This window comes from Quercus suber, unplaced genomic scaffold (assembly GCF_002906115.3).
Source record: "Quercus suber isolate HL8 unplaced genomic scaffold, Cork oak 2.0 scaffold_60, whole genome shotgun sequence".
Lineage (NCBI taxonomy): Eukaryota > Viridiplantae > Streptophyta > Magnoliopsida > Fagales > Fagaceae > Quercus > Quercus suber.
The window spans coordinates 419,864-438,393 of record NW_027069525.1 but is presented as its reverse complement, the minus strand read 5'-3'; the positions used below and the strand labels follow the sequence as shown (position 1 = coordinate 438,393).

The window sequence follows — 18,530 nt, the reverse complement described above, 5'->3', positions numbered from 1 at the left end:
CTTTCCAAATCATTATTCTAGATTGTGTTTTCGCATTTGATTTTTCTCAAGAAGATGTATTCTGTCGCGTTAGTTCGTGATTATTAAAGTTTTTTTTTTTTATTTTATTTTTCTACGACATTATTTAGTTGAATATCACTAGAACTTTGCATTGAAGTAGCCACTAGAGGAGAGATATAACTCTCTTTTAGAAAGACGGTTTTTTTTTTTCTTTCGTGTGAAAATATTATAGGAGGAATATGAAAATTATCCTCATACACTCATTTCTATCTACTATTTTGCACAATTATGCACAATTATACACAATTTATACAAAAATATCCACATTTTTAAAAGTTAAATTTTGTTTTTTTAAAATGTCCACATTTTTAAACATAAAAAATTGATGTAAAACTATGATTGTAAAAGAGCGGATGTGAGGGTGTTATTTTATTCAAAGGTACAATACTTTAACATTTCAAAGTTTTATTGATGTAGAGCCTAAAAAGATAATTTTCATTTCACTTCTCAGGCTTTCCCAAGGAGTTCCCCTTATCTACCTGATATTTCTGAAGCAGTTCTAAAATTATCTGAAAGTGGAAAATTGCGACAGCTTGAGGATTTTTTAACCTCTTCCTACAAGTGCTTAGCATCTAATTCTGACGATGATCTTGATAGTCTTGGACTGAATAGTTTCTGGGGTCTCTTTGTAATCACTGGAGGAATGTCCACCATTGCTCTTTTGGCCTTTATTTTTCGTTATGTTCGTGAAAGATGGTATCGACCTTTAGGCCAAGCCCGAGCACAACAGCATCATGCCCCATCTGTCGATGAATTATGGATGTTTGCTCCTGAAATGGAAAACCAGTAACAATCTTATCTGTAATAACCATGTATGTAAACCTGCTGGCAAAAGCACACACTGTACTTAGCTGCTAGTAACACTCTTTTTAATGTTAATAATCTGTATCCTTTAGATTAGATATTAAATCCATTATGTGGATTTCATTAATTTGAATCTACACAATTTGATTTAGATGAATAGTTAATGGCATGCCATACAATCAGATATTTAAGTATCCAAATCTATTGATTCAAAATTCAAATTTGAATTCAAGTATTCAAACGCAACCTTAGAGATGAATCCAATATATCAATCACATACTTCTCTTGTTCCTTTTGATTAGGAATTGGAAATTTCAAATTCCATCAATCGGAATACTTGAGATGTTGTTGATGGGCGTGTGATAGAAGGCAAAGAGATGCAGGGAGAGGGCAATTGTCACGCCCCAAACCCCAAAGGGTCCAAAGCATGAGAAAGACATCTCAATAGTACCTGAAGATTTTTCCTTTTTAACAATTCAATCCAAAAAATCATATCAAATACCAACAGCAAGAATTATCATAATAATTTCATTAAATATATCCCCAAAGTAAGTCAGAGTTTTATGCAGTAATTACAAGGACCATTTGCCACAAAAGAATAGAGGTCTAAAATAAATAATTACATATCATCAGCTTGTTCCATCAGTGGGATTAACGTCACAACTACTATAATATACAAAAGAATGATTCAAGCCTATTCTAAGATGTACATCATTAAATATCTTCATTATAAAAGTTCAACCTCCATCAGTAGTTAGTCTAACTACTGTTAGCCACCAAAAAGCTGTCTCAAAATATTGTTGACTACTCTGAAAAGTTTATAAAATAATGGAATGAGACAGAACTCAGTAAGTAGCATAATTAATGGCGGAAGGGGAAATGCAAGTTTCATTTTCAATAATAATAATATGATATGACAAGAATGATTGAATAATGAAACACAAAGTTTTTCAAAATAAATACCTTGAAACTATATACTAGAGTCTGTGAGCATAAACAATATAATTTCCAAAGGCATAATATCTAATATAAGGTAAATTATTACAAATATACCACACTACCATATAGACTGGTCAAGGGATCCACCCATTCACAACTGGCATAATATTGTCCTCTCTGGTATGCAGTCTCTTAGCCCGATGGACAGTAACTTCACCCATACCCTCAAGGTTTTTCTCTTCCCCTATGGGTAGCAGAGAGAGCACGTCAAATAGGACATCTCTTGCATGTGGTCTCTTGGCCCCATAGGCAACAACCTCACCCGCACACAATCAAGGAATCTCTTCCCCCCATGGGCAGCAGGGAAGAACACGTCATCCAAAGTAAAAAAGCACTGACCTGGATTTGATTCCGTTGTCGCAAACACTACGGAAACCAAATCGGGTGATCACGGGGAAATCACACATGACATGGTGTTAAAACCTCATAAAGCTCACAAGTTACATTATTTTGAAACACATAGTTTATATCCAGGTAGTTTCAGAAAAACCTTAAATAATCTAACTTCTACAAAGTTTGTAAGGTTTTCAATTTCATTCTTGTCAAGAGATTTTCTATCAATTTCCCACATAACAAGACAAGATAAGCATCTTTAAATTTTCTAATATACCCTAAAATCCATGATTTCCTTATCAAAAATTAAATAAAAGATGCTTATTTTTTCATATCAACAATTCATGCATTTTCCCAAATGCAATACCACATATGATACATTTTCATATATATATAATCATATATATATTAAGGTTACAACACAATAGTTTTTAGGAAAATATAGTCTCCATAGGTAGTTTCCAAAAGTGTGTCTAACCCAAAAACGACATTTATGCAACATGGTTATTTTTCAAAAATCCCATTAAAAGCTATTTACCTTGCAACCGCAAAAGCCTAATTCTCCAAGCTCCAAGGAGATTAGCTAGAACCTAAACAATATCAAGTAAACCTATCACAATAAGCATAGATCATGAAATTGTATTTATAGCTACAATTAAGAAATTGCCAAATAGGCACTTAATTAGGCAAGCCTAGTATTTAACCTCATCGATAATAAGATATTCAACTTCCAAAGTTTCTCAACAAATTGATTCACAAGGCATAAACTCCAATTTATAAAGTTAACCCATTTAATATCATCTCCAACATTATGACTAGCTTCCATAAAATTTACACTACATCATTAAGAGACCCATGAAAGCAAAATCAAAATATCCTCCAAGACAAGAAATTTAGAACTTCAACTAACTTCAAATAAACCCAATGGCAATGGAAAAATTAGATTTACCAACCATCACATGTTATAACTCCAAACCCCTAAATTTTCCACCATACATAAACCTTAGGTAGTCATCATTAACACAAACCATATACTCACTCATCAAATAATTCCACCAATACAAAACTCATACATAAAAACACATAAATATCACTTTCAATGCTCATAAATCACATGGGTATCATTATTAAAGTTTAGATAAAAATAACCTCAAGCAAAAGTGTAAAACCCACCAAAAAGATTAGAAATTTTTACCTCAAAAAAAGGATGTGAAGGTGCTTATAGGTTCTTAAGAATTTTCTAGTGATCTTGCTGGAAAAATGATGGTGGAAATGGTGGTGGTAGTGGTGTGGAAGTACCGGTGGAGAGGATGAGAGCGATAGAGATGAGTGTATGAAAAAAAAAAAAAAAATTGTGAGCCGGCCAAAGAGATAAAGAGATGATTGAAAATGAGTGGTGGGGAAGGGTGTTAGGTGGGGCATGTGGGAACTTAAAAAAATTTGATCTTTACTTTTCTTTTTCTTTTTTTGACTGACTGGGACGTTTTAGCAATGAAGATAAAGATTCAAGAAGGATCAATCTCCTTTCTTACCGTCATCATCCAAAGGTTGGTGGTGGTAGTGGTGGTCTCTTGTTGGCGGTTGGTGGTGGTGAAAGTGTTGTATATATAGGTATATATATATGGATAGGTTGTAATAATGATGTTTAAGTTTGGAGAATATTGTTTCATAAAGTTGTTATAGTGAAAATTCAAGTTCTAAAATTTTCTAAGTGAAAATTCGAAATTCAGCATTTTCGATCGGTCGAAGCTTTGGATCGATCGATCAAAATGGTAAGAAAATATCCTAGAGCCTCAGGAGAATAAGTTAACCCCCATCCCCACCCTTTTAGGAGGCAAACTGGGTGGGTACTAGGGGCATGCATAGGTCGGGTTGGATTGAGTTGAAGAGTTGTTTCAACCCAACCCATCATAGGAGTCCAACCCAACCCAACCCACTTGGATTGGGTTGGGTTAGGTTGGACCTATGGGTTTGATATATATATATATATATTTTAAATTACTATTATTATGATTAAATTGAGCATTAGAACAATACCACTATAAATAAGAAAATTTATAACAAATAATCATGAGCATAACACCAAACAAACACAAACTATATAAGAAAAACTTAGAGTTTGGGTTTTATTTAGGAAGAGGGGCAAAAAAGAAATTAACAAAATTATATAATATATTTTAAAAATATATTAACTATTGGTGGGTTGGGTCGGATTAGGCGAATTTGTAAATCTTATGACCCGAACACAATCCGACCTACGAGTTGGATTGGGTTGAAGAGTTTTTTCAACCCAACCCAACCTATCATAAGGGTCCAACCTAACCCACTTGGATCGGTTGGGTCAGGTTGGACCCATGGGTTAGATTTTTTTTTTTTTTAATTACTATTATTATTAAATTGAGCATTAGAACAACATCACCACAAATAAGAACAAATTTATAACCAAATAATCATGAGCATAATACCAAACAAACACAAACTATATGAAAAGAACTTAGGATTTGAGTTTTATTTAGGAAGAGGGGCAAAAAAATAATTAACAAAATTATATAATATATTTTTAAAATTTTAAAAATATATTAACTATTGGTGGGTCGGGTCGGGTTAGGTGGATTTGTAAATTTTATGACCCGAACCCAACCCGACCCACTGTAAAAAAAAAAAATAATAAAAAAATAAAATAAAAAATCATGACCCAACCAAACCTACCACCACTTAAAAACTAATCCAATAAAGTGGGTTGGGTTGGGTCGGTTTTGGTTAGTGGGCAAATTTGCTACACACCCCTAGTGGGTACCCATGGGATGAGTTTAAATTGTCATTCATAATCATAAGTTATAAAAATTATAGAAGTTGGTTTACAACTTAACCAACTGAACAGACTAGCCAAATGTGATTAATAAAATCATAATTTTAAGCTTATTCGAACACGAACTAAAATTATCTCTCTTTTTTTCTTTTTCTTTTTTTTTTTTTGTGGGTTTTGAATGATGAAATAAGGTTAAGGATGTTGTAGACTCAATGGTAAATGTTTTTAAAAGTGCATATTAGGAGATAAGCTAAACGAGTTCAATCTTTACTAGGAGTTTCTTGGGATTACTTGATATAGATTTTAACAGGCAGGGTCATGTGTCTTAGGTTTACTCTTCAGAAATGGGTCCAAAAGATCTTGCCTTAGTAATTAGGTTTCAAACTTTTCTGTCATTAAAAATAAATAAATAAAGGAAGAAGATAAGGTATACGGTTGAAGACATACAAACAAATTACAACGGCTCATAAAGTCCCATTCTTTCATTCAGGCTAGGGGTGGCAATTTTTACCCATATCCATGAACCCACCCATTACCCACCTTATTTGGATAAGTCTTAACCCAACCCATTTGAATATTTGGGTTAAATGGGTAAAGACCCATTTGGTTATTTAATTAGATGGGACTAAATGGATAAATCCACTAATACCCACTAAACCTATCTAAAATTTAAATAAACAATATAAAATCTAAATTTCTAAAAAATGACCAAAATACTCTTGAAACCTAATAAATGACCAAAATACTCCCAAAATCCAAAAAATTACCAAAATACCTCCAAAACAAAAAATGAACAAAATACCCCCAAAACCTAAAAAAAAATTACCAAAATACCCTAAAAACCTAAAAATTAACAAAATACCTCCAAAATAAAAAAAAATGACCAAAATACCCCTGAAACTCAAAAAATGACCGAAATATCCCGAAAACTCAACAAATGACCAAAACCCCCAAAACCTAAAAAATGAACAAAATACCCCCAAAATCTAAAAATTACCAACATACCTCTAAAACCCAAAAAATACCAAAATACCCCCAAAACCTAAAAATGACCAAAATACCCTTAAAACCCAAAAAATGACCAAAATACCCCCAAAACCTAAAAAATGAACAAAATACCCCAAAACCTAAAAATTACCAACATACCCCCAAAACCAAAAAATGACCAAAATACCCTCAAAACCCAAAACATTACCAAAATGCCCCTGAAACCCAAAAAATGACTAAAATACCCCCAAAACCTAAAAAATGAAAAAAATACCCCCAAAACCTAAAAATTACCAAAATACCCCCAAAACCCTAAAAATAACCAAAATACCTCCAAAACATAAAAATTATCAAAATACCCCCAAAACCTAAAAATTACCAAAAAATGACCACAATACCCCGAAAGCTAAAAATGACCAAAATATCCTCAAAACCCAAAAATGACCAAAATACCCCAAACCCAAAAAATACCAAAATACCTCTAAAACCTATAAAATGACTAAAATACACCCAAAACCTGAAAAATGACCAAAATACCTCTAAAACCTATAAAATGACTAAAATACCCCCGAAACATAAAAAATTACCAAATTATCCCGTAACCTAAAAAATGACTAAAATACCTCCGAAACCCATAAAATTACTAAAATACCCCCAAACTTAAAAGATGATTGAAATACCCTGAAACCTAAAAAAAGGACTAAAATACCCCCCCTGAAACCTATAAAATGACTAAAATACCCCCAAAACCTAAAAAATGACCAAAATACACTCGAAACCTAAGAATTACCAAAATTCACCCTAAACCTAAAAAATTACCAAAATACCCCTAAACCTAAAAAATGACTGAAATACCCCTGAAACATAAAAAATTACCAAAATACCCTAAACCTAAAAATTGTTCGAAATACCCCAAGACCTAAAAAATGACTAAAATAACCCAAAACCTAAAACAATGATTAAAATACCCAAAAACCTAACAATTACCAAAATACACATAAACCTAAAAAATTACCAAAATACTCCCTAAACCTAAAAATTAACCGAAATACCTCCAAAACCTAAAAAATAACTGAAATACCCCAAAACCTAAAAAATTACCAAAATACCTTGAAACCTAAAATATTATCGAAATACCCCAAAAACCTAAAAATGACCAAAATAACCCAAAAAAAAAAAAAAAAAAAAAACCCATGAAACCCAAATTATGACCAAAATACCGCTAAACATGTATGATGAACAAAATACACCAGAAACATCTGAAATTACCGAAATAGAGGTTTAGGTTATTTTGGATGTTTCGAGGATATTTTTGACAAATTAAAGGTTCTAAGAGTCTTTCAGTCATTTTATAGGTTTCGAGGGAATTTCAGTAATTTTTTAGGTTTTGGGGTTATTTTGATCATCTTTTAGATTCTAAGGGTATTTTAGTCATTTTTTAGGTTACGAGGGCATTTATGTCATCTTTTAGTTTTAGGGTTATTTCAATAATTTTTAGATTTTTTGGTTATTTCGGTAAATTTCTAGGGTTCAGAAGTATTTTGGTAATTTTTAGGTTTTGGGGTATTTTGGTAATTTTTTAGGTTTCGAGGGTATTTTGGTCAATTTTTAGGTTTTGACGGTATTTTGGTCATTTCTTGGGTTTCGGGGGTATTTTGGTATTTTTTGAGTTTCGGGGGTATTTTGGTCATTTTTGGGCTTTAGGGATATTTTGGTCACTTTTAGGTTTCCGGGGTATTTTGATCATTTTTAGGTTTCAATGGTATTTTGGTCATTTTTGGGTTTCGAGGGTATTTTGGTCATTTTTTGAGTTTCAGGGTATTTTGGTCATTCTTGGGTTTCGTGAGTATTTTGGTCATTTTTTGAGTTTCGGGGTATTTTAGTCATTTTTTGGGTTTCGGGAGGTATTTTGGTCATTTTTTGGGTTTTGGAATTATTTTGGTCATTTTTAGGTTTCGGGGTATTTTGATCATCTTTTGAGTTTCGGGGGTATTTTGGTCATTTTTTGGGTTTCAGGGGGTATTTTGGTTATTTTTTGGGTTTTGGAAGTCTTTTGGTCATTTTTAGGTTTCGGGGTATTTTGGTCATTTTTTAGGTTTCGGGAGTATTTTGGGTTTTTTTTTTTTTTTTTTTTTTTTGGTTTCGGGGTTATTTTGGTCATTTTTTGGGTTTTGGAAGTATTTTGGTCATTTTTATGTTTCGGGGGTAATTTGGTCATTTTTTGGGTTTTGGAAGTATTTTGGTCATTTTTTGAGTTTCGAGGGTATTTTGGTCATTTTTTGGGTTTCGAGGGGTATTTTGGTCGTTTTTTGGGTTTTGGAAGTATTTTGGTCATTTTTAGGTTTTGGGGGTATTTTGGTCATTTTAGAGATTTTAGAGGTATTTTGGTCATTTTAGTGGGTTTTAAGCATATATGGTGATTTTAGAGATATCAGGGGTATTTTGGTCATTTTAGAGATTTCATGGGTATTTTGCTTATTTTAGAGATTTTGGGGATAATTTTGGATGTTCAAGGGTATATTGGTTATTTTGGAAGTGTAGGGGTATTTGTATCATTTTGGGTATTTAAGGGTATTTTGGTAATTTTGGAGGTCAAGAGGGTATTCAAGTAGTTTTAGAGGTATTTGAGTCATATTTGGTTAAATGGGTGGGTTACTAATTAAATGGGTTGAGTTGGTAATGGATAATTAATTTATATATAAACGGGTCATAAATGGATAAATGGGTAATTACACACCCCAACCCATTTATAACCCAACCTGCCCATTTGCCACCCCTAGACCTTAGAAATGACATTAACACATAGACTTTATGGTTTGGAAATTGGAACCGCACCCCTGGCCCTTTCTGACCTTTAGGGGGGTGTTTGGTAGAGTAGTTTGAAAATTGTTGTTTGCAGTTTTTTGAAATACGTGTGGGTGAAAAAGTGTATTGAAATGCGTGAAATGCTGTTTAAAAACTAAAAAATATTGTTTGAAAACACAAACCAAACGGGCTAATCTTTGAAGAAGTAAAGAATTGAAGGACAATAATGCCCATACAAGCAATGTAGCACGCAGAAAGTGCTGGTTTCAAATAATACTAACAAAGAATAAAAGCAAGTCAGACTTACCGAGGATGATAATAGCATTAGGAAGTGAGCTGAATATGAGCAAGGAGAGACCACCAATGATGCCCGGCCCAAGAATCTCAAGCAAAATCTCACTTCCATCAGTCAAAATCTTAGCAGCCCAGAAAATGCAATAAGCATATACAATAATTAGAAAGCCATTTCCTAGGACAGTGTTGGTGCATGGCATAACACCGTAGGTTTGTTCACAACCATCCGATGAAATCAAAGGGTTATCATGAAATGTTGGCAGCTGAACGCGTTGAACTTCATGAGGATCCTTCCCCAAGGACTTAATGTTTGTTATAGGTTCGCTCCAGCAGGGATAGGATAGTGTAATAAGAAGGAAGAGCATGGCTAAGAGGGCAAATCTAAGCTTCTTTGCCATGTTAAAGTTTGGAAAATGCTTCGGTAGTGTCGAAGTATGCAAGCAAGAACAAGTAAAGACAACCGAAAGACCTCTGAAGGGTGAAAGTCAAGTTCAAGTCAACTATAATTTTTTTTTTTTTTTTACAATAAAATAATATAAACGTGATTTAAGAATATAAAGCATCCTTTATTACAAAAAAAAATTACTTATTTATCTCATTTATTAATTATTTGGCGGGGTGGACCCTGAGAACCACATTATATGTCTACGTGGAATTCCAATTGTCCTCAGATATGCTATCTATTTTCTCAGCCTCTAAAGTCTGAATCTCTTTCACCGTCTCACACCTCCTCTCGCCGAAGGACAACTCTCTCTCTCTCTCTAAGATGGCTGCAGCAGAGACATTTGTATTTTACACAGCGCAAAAAGTGCTGGAGAAATTGGGATCCCTGGCTTTCCAAGAAGCTCGCTTGCTATGCGGTGCTGAAAGTGATCTGGGAAGATTTGAAAAAACCCTCTCCACCGTCAAAGCTGTGTTGTTAGATGCAGAAGAGCAGCAGGTTCATAACCAGGAGCTGACCGTCTGGCTTGGGCAGCTCAAAGAAGTGTTTTATGATGCTCAGGATGTCCTTGATGAATTTGAGTGTGAAGCACTGCGGAGGCAAGTGGTGGAAATGCAGGGGAGCACCACCAGGAAGGTACGCCGTTTCTTTTCTTCCTCTAATTCACTAGTATTCCGAACCAAGATGGCTCACAAAGTCAAAGAAATTAGAGCACGTTTAGATGAGATTGCAGCCGATAGGGCTAAGTTTCATCTCTCTCCAAGGTCGGATGATAGGCATGTGGTGCGTGGAAGGGAGATGAGTTACTCCTTTGTCCAGGCTCTAGATGTGATAGGAAGAGACCAAGACAAAGAAAAAATTGTGAAGCATCTAATGGATCCTAGTGATGGTCAATCCATTTCTGTTGTTCCTGTTGTTGGGATTGGAGGTCTTGGCAAGACTGCGTTAGCTAAACTGGTGTTTAATGATGAAAGAGTGAAAGACCATTTTGAGTTAAGGTGTTGGGTGTGCGTGTCTGACGAATTCGTTTTAAAACAACTACTGGTTAAAATTATCAAATCAATAACTAGTGAAAGTTGTAGCGACTTGGATGAAGAGCAGTTGCAAGTGCTACTTCGAAATAATTTGTATGGCAAGAAATTCTTGATCGTCTTGGACGACGTATGGAACGAGGACAGGGGAAAATGGATTGAGTTGAAGAATTTGTTGATGAGGGGTGCCAATGGAAGTAAGATTCTTGTGACTACACGCAGCCCAACAATTGCTTCCATGATGGGCACCATGTCCCCATACAACTTGGAAGGTCTTTTACATCAAGACTGTCTGTCCCTATTTATAAAATGGGCATTTGATGAAGGAAAAGAGAGGCAGCACACAAACCTCGTGGAAATTGGGGATGCGATTGTGAAGAAATGCAAAGGGGTTCCCTTGGCAGTGAAATCGTTAGGTAGCCTACTATATTCAAAGCTTGATGAACGTGATTGGCTATTTGTAAGAGATAATGAAATGTGGAAATTGAACAGAAAAGCAGGGGATATTTTGTCGGTCTTGCAATTAAGTTACAATCAGATGCCATCTTACTTGAAACAATGTTTTGCACTTCTTTCACTTCTTCCGAAAGATTATAATTTCAATACTTTTGATTTAATTCCATATTGGATGGCAAATGGGCTTCTTCAATCACCAAATGAAAATCAAGAGCTGGAAGATATTGGCAACCAATATATAGATGAGCTCTATTCAAGATGTTTCCTTGAAGATTATATTGATTTAGGTTTCATGCGAGCATTCAAAATACATGATCTTGCACATGACCTAGCACTATTATCAGCCCAAAGTGAGTGCTTAATTATTAATTGTCAGATCCAAAACATCTCTAAAAAGGTTTGGCATTTGTCATATACTGACAATACTTGGCAGAATGAAAATGTTATAAAATGTTTACAAAAATCAAAGAGTTTACGAACCATTCTTTTTACGGTGGAAGGAGTTGGACCTTCTACTAAATCCTTTGTTGATTTATGTCTCTCAAAATTTAGATACCTGCGAGTTCTAGATTTAAGTGACTCAAGTTTTGAGGTGTTACCCAGCGCCATTGGTACCATGAAGCATTTAAGGCTATTGGATTTGACTAACAATTGTAGAATTCATAAACTCCCAAACTCCATTTGCAAGCTTCAAAATTTGCAAACTTTAAAACTCCATGGATGTGAAAATATAGAAGAATTACCAAAAGATATGAGATACCTGATCAGACTTAGAACCTTTTCAATGACAACCAAGCAGAAGTGTCTACCTGGGTGCTCTAATTCCCTGCGAGCTTTGGGATTATTTAATTGTGGCAATCTAAAATCTTTGGGTGAAATGATGCAAGTTTGTATAAGCCTTCGGTTCTTGCTTATTGTCAATTGTGGGGGTTTGACCTCTTTGCTTCCTAACCTAAAATTCCTTACCATGTTAGAGGCTTTGGGAATTGAGAATTGTGAAAAGCTTGATCTGACTGAAATGGAAGACAATAAAGATGGTTTCCCAATGAGCCTTCGAGTATTACGCTTTAATGGATTACCACAGTTGGTGGCTATGCCCGATTGGATTAAACGCTCTGCAAAATCTTTACAAATTTTTGATATTCAGAGTTGTCCTAACTTTACAGCATTGCCAGAGTGGCTGGTGAATCTCAAATCGCTTAGACAACTTACAATTTTGAATTGCCACAAATTGTCTTGTCTATCGAAGGGGAAGCTTTGTCTCCCAGCTCTAAGATCTTTCAGAATTGCAGAATGTCCCGAATTAATTAGAAGATGCCAACCAGAAATCGGAGAAGATTGGCACAAGATTGCTCATGCCTCAGAAATTTATCTTGACTACAAGCGGATTAAATAAGCTGATAATTAGGTATGGAGTAATCGCTCTCCCTCTCTTTTATTTATTCTTACTTCCAAGAGTTTAACATTTATAAAATATTATTCTATTTCTGGTAGTGTGATCATTGCAAATCAATATATACATTAATACATATAAATATGCATTATATGTCCACCATACATTAATTTGGTCAAAGTCGGAATTCTTGTTATGTTAATTAGATGTTGAAATTGGAAGTATTAATGGACTAATGGAGATATTCTTGATTTGATAAATTGCTTAATCTGTACAAGTGCTCTTAATTGGTGGAGATACTTATAGACTATATTATAGAGTAATTATACAAGTGCTCTTTTCTATCTTCTAATAAGGGTCCATTTGGTTGGAGGGGTTGAAAAGTGAGAGGATAGAAAATAGGAAAGGGATAGAAAATTGTGAAGATAGAAGAGATTTAATTTTCTTTCATATATGTTTGGTTTGGAGGATGGAAAATGGAGAGATGGAAGATGAAGTTGGTATAAATTTACAATTATATCCCTATTAAAAAAATCAAAAAGTAATACATTTTTTTAATTAAAATCTTTTTGTGGACACTTCAATTAATATATATATATATATATATTTTAAAGTCCACAAGCCTAAAGATCCAAAACAGATAAAAGTAATACATTTTTTTAATTAAAATCTTTTTGTGGACACTTCAATTAATATATATATATATATATATTTTAAAGTCCACAAGCCTAAAGATCCAAAACAGATAAGAAAAAAAAAAGGTGGGGGAAAAAAAAAACAAATGAGAGTGTAAGAAATGGATAAAAGCAAAAAGAAGAAAAAGACAAATTGAATTGTGTGAGTGTGTCTGATGCGTACGCGTTATTTCTATTTTTATTATATTGTTATTTGTGTAAATTGTGATGTGTGTAGATGTGTGCATGTACTGTATAAATATAATATAACTTTATATAATTTAATAATTATGAAATAAAAATGATTTGTTCAATGTATATGTATTGTTATCATGTTATAATAATCTTTTGTTATAAAGTTAAAGATTCAAGAAAAAAAATAGTAAAGCTAGTGATTGTTCAAGCATTTGATTGGTTAAGTAGACATTTAGTGTATTATTTATGAATGGATGAGTGTGGCTGTGTAGGTCAATAATTAATACAATGTTAGTACGTTGAATTTTGTCATTTAGTTTAAAATATTTTTATAAAAACAAGGACAAATAGATAACGAAAATTGCATGAAAATAAAAATATTATTTAAACTTAACAAAATAAAATGGTAACACCTACCTATACTAGCAATAGATAATGTCAACTGCGATTTCAAATTTTGAAAACTCTTAGAATGAAATTGTAAAAGTTCATATATTTGCGTTTTTTTTTTTTTTTGTCAATAACTTGATATATTAAAATTCATCTTTTATTAAATTTATTTATTTTAAGTTTTTTAATGACCCCCTAAAAGAATTCCTTGATCCGTTGAGAGTAGAATTATGTTGTATTTCCCCCTTTCACATTATTGTGGGTTCCATTAATTGAATTCATGGTGATTCAACCAAAAAATGATAATAATTAAAGTATGGTAGGATCTATCATTCATATGAAATGAGGGAATACCATGTAACTAAGATCTAGGAGTATCTAAAAGTGTTCTCTATACTATATATTCTTGAGATCCAATTCCAACTCATTATAGCTTCATAATCTTTTATAATGGTGTGCATGAGTTGAGTTAAGGGATTTTTCAATCCAATCCACTATATTCGGGTTGAAAAAAAACTCAATCAAACTCAATCCATCATAGGGTTCAACCCAACCCACGTGGATCAGATTGGACATTTAAAATAACAACATATTTACTAATTAAACCTGAACATGGCACCAAACTAACACAAACTATATGATTAGTGCATCAAACTAACACAAATAAAAAGCAAATTTATATCTTATAATTATGTTGGTATTTCATCAAACCAAAAGAGTAAATAATAAAACCATATAATATTTTTTAAATAAATATCAAATATAGGTGGGTCGAGTTGGGTTAGGCGTAGGGATGGCAATTTTGCCCCGTCCCGCTTGACCCGCTTCGCCCCGTGCGGGTTTTCCCCGCCCCGCAAAGGTAGTGGGGCGGGGATGGGGAGAAATTTTAGACCCGCACCACGGGGTGGGGCAGGGATGGGTTTACACTTTTTAGACCCACCCCGCCCCACCCCGCATTAATAAGGGTTAAATTGTAATTTTTTCATACCCTAAAACCCTACTATTTAAACAAAAATATCATAAGCTTATTTTATTCTACCTAAGATGGCTCTACCCCTTTTTTCTCTTTAGCAAAGTTGAAAATAAGGTACCAATTTTAACTCTCTTTTTAGTCTTTATTAGAAACAAATTTATATACTATTTGAATTACTAATTTCATTCATGATTCATTTGTCTTTCTCAACTTAATTTTCATCATGAACCTAATACAATTTTTTTTTTTTAATAAGGTATGGGTTTGAGGCTGTGTGTGTCATTGTTTTTGTAATTTTGTGTGGGCAGCTTAACAACACTGATTCTTTGTGCTTGTCAAAATCCTTATTTATTTTACAATCTAGGTTTTTGTTTTTTAATTTTTGGGGTACCTAGGAATTATGTACTATAATTGAATCGGACATAAAACGTTTCACAAGAATCACAACTCTTATGGCAAGGGTTGCTGTTTTGATACCCTATTGATTTGATTGCCAATATGATGGCATCAATCATGACGTTTATATACAATTTAATTGGGTAAAATTTAGCAATCAAACCTGGTAGCTCCAGCTATTACATAAAACAATTTAACCCTTATTGGAGAATGGGATGATGAGGAATACCCTATTGGTGTCATTGTTTTTGTAATGTTGCTAAATCATGACGTTGCTAAATTTATGTACTAGCTCTGGCTACTAGCTGTTCGTTCTCCTTCCCCACTCAAAAATTATATACAATTTAATTTTGTTTTTTGTATTTTTATTAAAAAATATAAGGTATAGGTTTGAGACTTTGTCCCATTCTCTATGAAATAGTCACAAAATGGGAGGAATTAAATAATGCACACTACTTAGTATAAAGAAGATTTGTTTTAGTGTTTTTTAGGCCAATGAAATATGAATACCCGGTATCAAAAAAATATGAATACCCATTTGTGTATGTGCTGTGGGTGCTATGATTTTTAATTTAATTGTTTAACGATATTGCTAAATATAGTTTAATTGTTTAACGACGTTGCCAAGGAGATTTGTTTTAATTTTTTTTTTTTCGTTCCCATTATTTTATATTATCTTTGTTGGAGAAATATAGTTTGTCCATTACTAAGTTGCTAAATTAATATTAGGGAAAAAATGACTTCACATGAAAACATTGGTAGCTCCAATCCATCTGGCAGCAATCAATTTCCTTTGATAGTAGATGAAGATAATGCAACCCCATCATCACCTTTGTTGAATATGCCAAACGATGTCCAAGCAGTCTAGCCTAGCAATGAAATAATTCAAGAAAAGGGGAAGTACAAATCAATTGTTTGGAATCATTTTAAGAGAAAGAGAGTTGATGAGAAAGATAAGGCTGAGTGCAATTATTGTAAAAAATTGCTAGTGAGGGGATCCAATTATGGCACTAAACATTTGCATGACCACATTAAAATATGTCCAAGGAGAAAGTTTCAAGACATTAGGGATATGAATCAAAAAATTTTGGCCAGGGATCAAAATAAAGTGGATTTAATGGCGGGTGTGAATGCTTATAATTTTGATCAAAATGTATCAAGAAATGAACTTGCTCGTATGATCATCTTGCATGAGTATCCCCTCTCTATAGTTGACCACATTGGTTTTAGAAAATATTCAACTTCTCTTCAACCATTGTTCAGGATGGTTTCTAGGAACACAATCAAGAAGGACATTTTGAGCATCTATGAGAAAGAAATGGAGAAATCAAAGCATGAAATTGATAAGAATCTGGGTAGAATTTCTATTACCACTGATATGTGGACTTCACAAAACAAAAAGCGAGGGTTTATGGTTGTAACAACACACTTCATTAATGGTTTGTGGAGATTACAAAGCCGAGTTATGAGGTACTTTTTTTAAAGTATATATTCATTTTTATGTTTCAATTAAATTCTTTTCAAATGTTTTATGAACTTATATCATTGTTGGTTCTAATTATTTAAATTTCTCGTTTAAGGTTTATTTATGTGCCATCTCCACATACGAAAGAAGTGCTTTCTAGTGTCCTTCTAGATACTTTGTTGGAGTGGAATATTGATAGGAAGTTATCTACTGTGACTATGGATAATTGCAGTACCAATGATGCAGTTATAAAAATTATCTTAGATAAGCTTCAACGTGGTGCACTTATTATGCGTGGATCAATGTTGCATATGCGTTGTGCAGCACATGTTCTTAATTTGATTGTTCAGGATGGTTTGGATGTAATTGGATCATGCATTGAAAAGATTCGAGAAAGTGTGGGATTTTGGACTGCATCAACAAAGAGAAGGCAAAAGTTTGAAGAGACAGCCCGACAAGCACATGTTGAATGTACCAAAGAACTAGCCCTTGATTGTAAGACTCGTTGGAACTCTACCTATCTCATGCTTTCTATTGCTATAAAGTATCAAAATGTCTTTTATCGATTGAACATATGTGAGTCATCTTATAAGTGCATTCCAATGGAGGAAGAATGGAGACAAGTAATATATGTGAGAGATTGGCAGTATTTCACAAGGTTACAGAGTTATTTTCAGGTACCTCATACCCTACAGCTAATCTTTTCTTTCCTAAGGTGTGTGAAATAAAAATAGCTTTGAATTCTTGGTTTACAAGCGCAAATGATGTGATTAGGAGTATGACATTTAAAATGTTGGAAAAATTTGATTGTTATTGGAATGTGATTCATGGTGTTATGGCCGTGGCAACCATTTTAGACCCAAAATATAAGATTGAATTGTTAGAATATTATTTTCCAATAATTTATGGTGATGAAGTTGATAATGAAATTCAAAGGGTTAGAGATATTTGTTATGAAATAATTCATGACTATAGTTTTGGGAGAATGGGTAGGGAAGGTACTCATGGCCCTTGTGTGGGAGAGGATCCGCAACTTGATGACTCCCTTATGGACTTTGAAAGATATCTTACTTAGAAAAAAAGGGGTGGGAATATTAAATTGGAGTTGGACCATTACCTTGAGGACGATTTAATGCCAAGAAATGTGGATTTTGATATTTTGGCATGGTGGAAATCCAATGGGCCAAAGTATCCTACTTTGCAACATATTGCAAGGGATATCCTTGCCATTCCAGTGTCAACTGTTGCCTCAGAGTCATCATTTACCACAAATGGTCGATTGTTAAGTCCACATCGTAGTAAACTTCATCAAAAGATTGTGGAGGCATTAATGTGTGCTCAAAATTGGTTATGGGCTAAAATTAATGGTAATTAAATTTACTAATCTAATTATGCAATGATTTATGTTGCTGCATTCTTTATTATATTTTTCAATTGTTTGATTGAATTTATTTTATCTTTTTTTTAAGGTTCTTCATCTACCACAGATGGAATTGAAGATACGTTCCAAAATATCCTGGATGATTATGATGATGAAGAAGAAAGTGGTGTCACAATGATGGAAGAATGTGGAGATTCTTTTTGAAGAACTAGTCAATTTTTATTTTGTTATGTATTAGGAGTTTGGATTATTTTATTGTGTCATACTATGAGATTTTTGTTGTGATATTGTCTTGTTAAATATTTGGATAATATTATTTAGTTTTTGCTAAAAATTAGTTTGATTTGATAGGATAAATTTATTTATAATTTCAAGTATATTTTTGTTATTGAAACATGTTATTTTATTTGAAAAAAAAGGGTAATAGTTGTAGGGAGAATTAACAAGAAATAAAGTTTTACGGTGTAGGGCGGGGCTTCGCAGGGTCTTAAGGGGCGGGAATGGGGCAAGAAAAATCCATGCAGGGTGGGGGCGAAGATCCCATCCTTTGGCCCTGCCCTGCCCCATTGCCATCCCTACTTCCACATCTGTGCGCATGAGGTGATTGTTATCAGGGGCTGAGCTGCACTTAGCAATGGCCCCC

The 18,530-nt window shown here is 33.6% G+C and overlaps 1 protein-coding gene and 1 long non-coding RNA gene across 3 annotated transcripts; one reads left to right on the top strand and one right to left on the bottom strand.

The window, feature by feature from the left end:
• Nucleotides 1-416: 416 nt before the first annotated feature.
• On the bottom strand, nt 417-3,599 carry LOC136067156 (uncharacterized). Of its 2 annotated transcripts, XR_010628675.1 has the most exons (4): nt 3,392-3,599; nt 2,735-2,786; nt 1,145-1,673; nt 417-830 (listed from the first exon to the last, which is right to left on the bottom strand). It is a non-coding gene; the product is annotated as an uncharacterized LOC136067156 (long non-coding RNA). The 2 variants fall into 2 exon arrangements; XR_010628674.1 differs by lacking the exons at nt 417-830; nt 1,145-1,673 and adding an exon at nt 1,791-2,229 and having other exon boundaries at nt 3,392-3,583.
• Nucleotides 3,600-9,739: 6,140 nt separating this feature from the next.
• Nucleotides 9,740-17,439, top strand: LOC112023685 (putative disease resistance protein RGA4). Its single transcript, XM_065772517.1, has 3 exons — nt 9,740-12,428; nt 16,305-16,511; nt 16,622-17,439. The coding sequence occupies exon 1, from the start codon at nt 9,858-9,860 to the stop codon at nt 12,414-12,416; it is 2,559 nt and encodes an 852-aa protein (XP_065628589.1). The 5' UTR covers nt 9,740-9,857; the 3' UTR covers nt 12,417-12,428; nt 16,305-16,511; nt 16,622-17,439.
• Nucleotides 17,440-18,530: the final 1,091 nt, after the last annotated feature.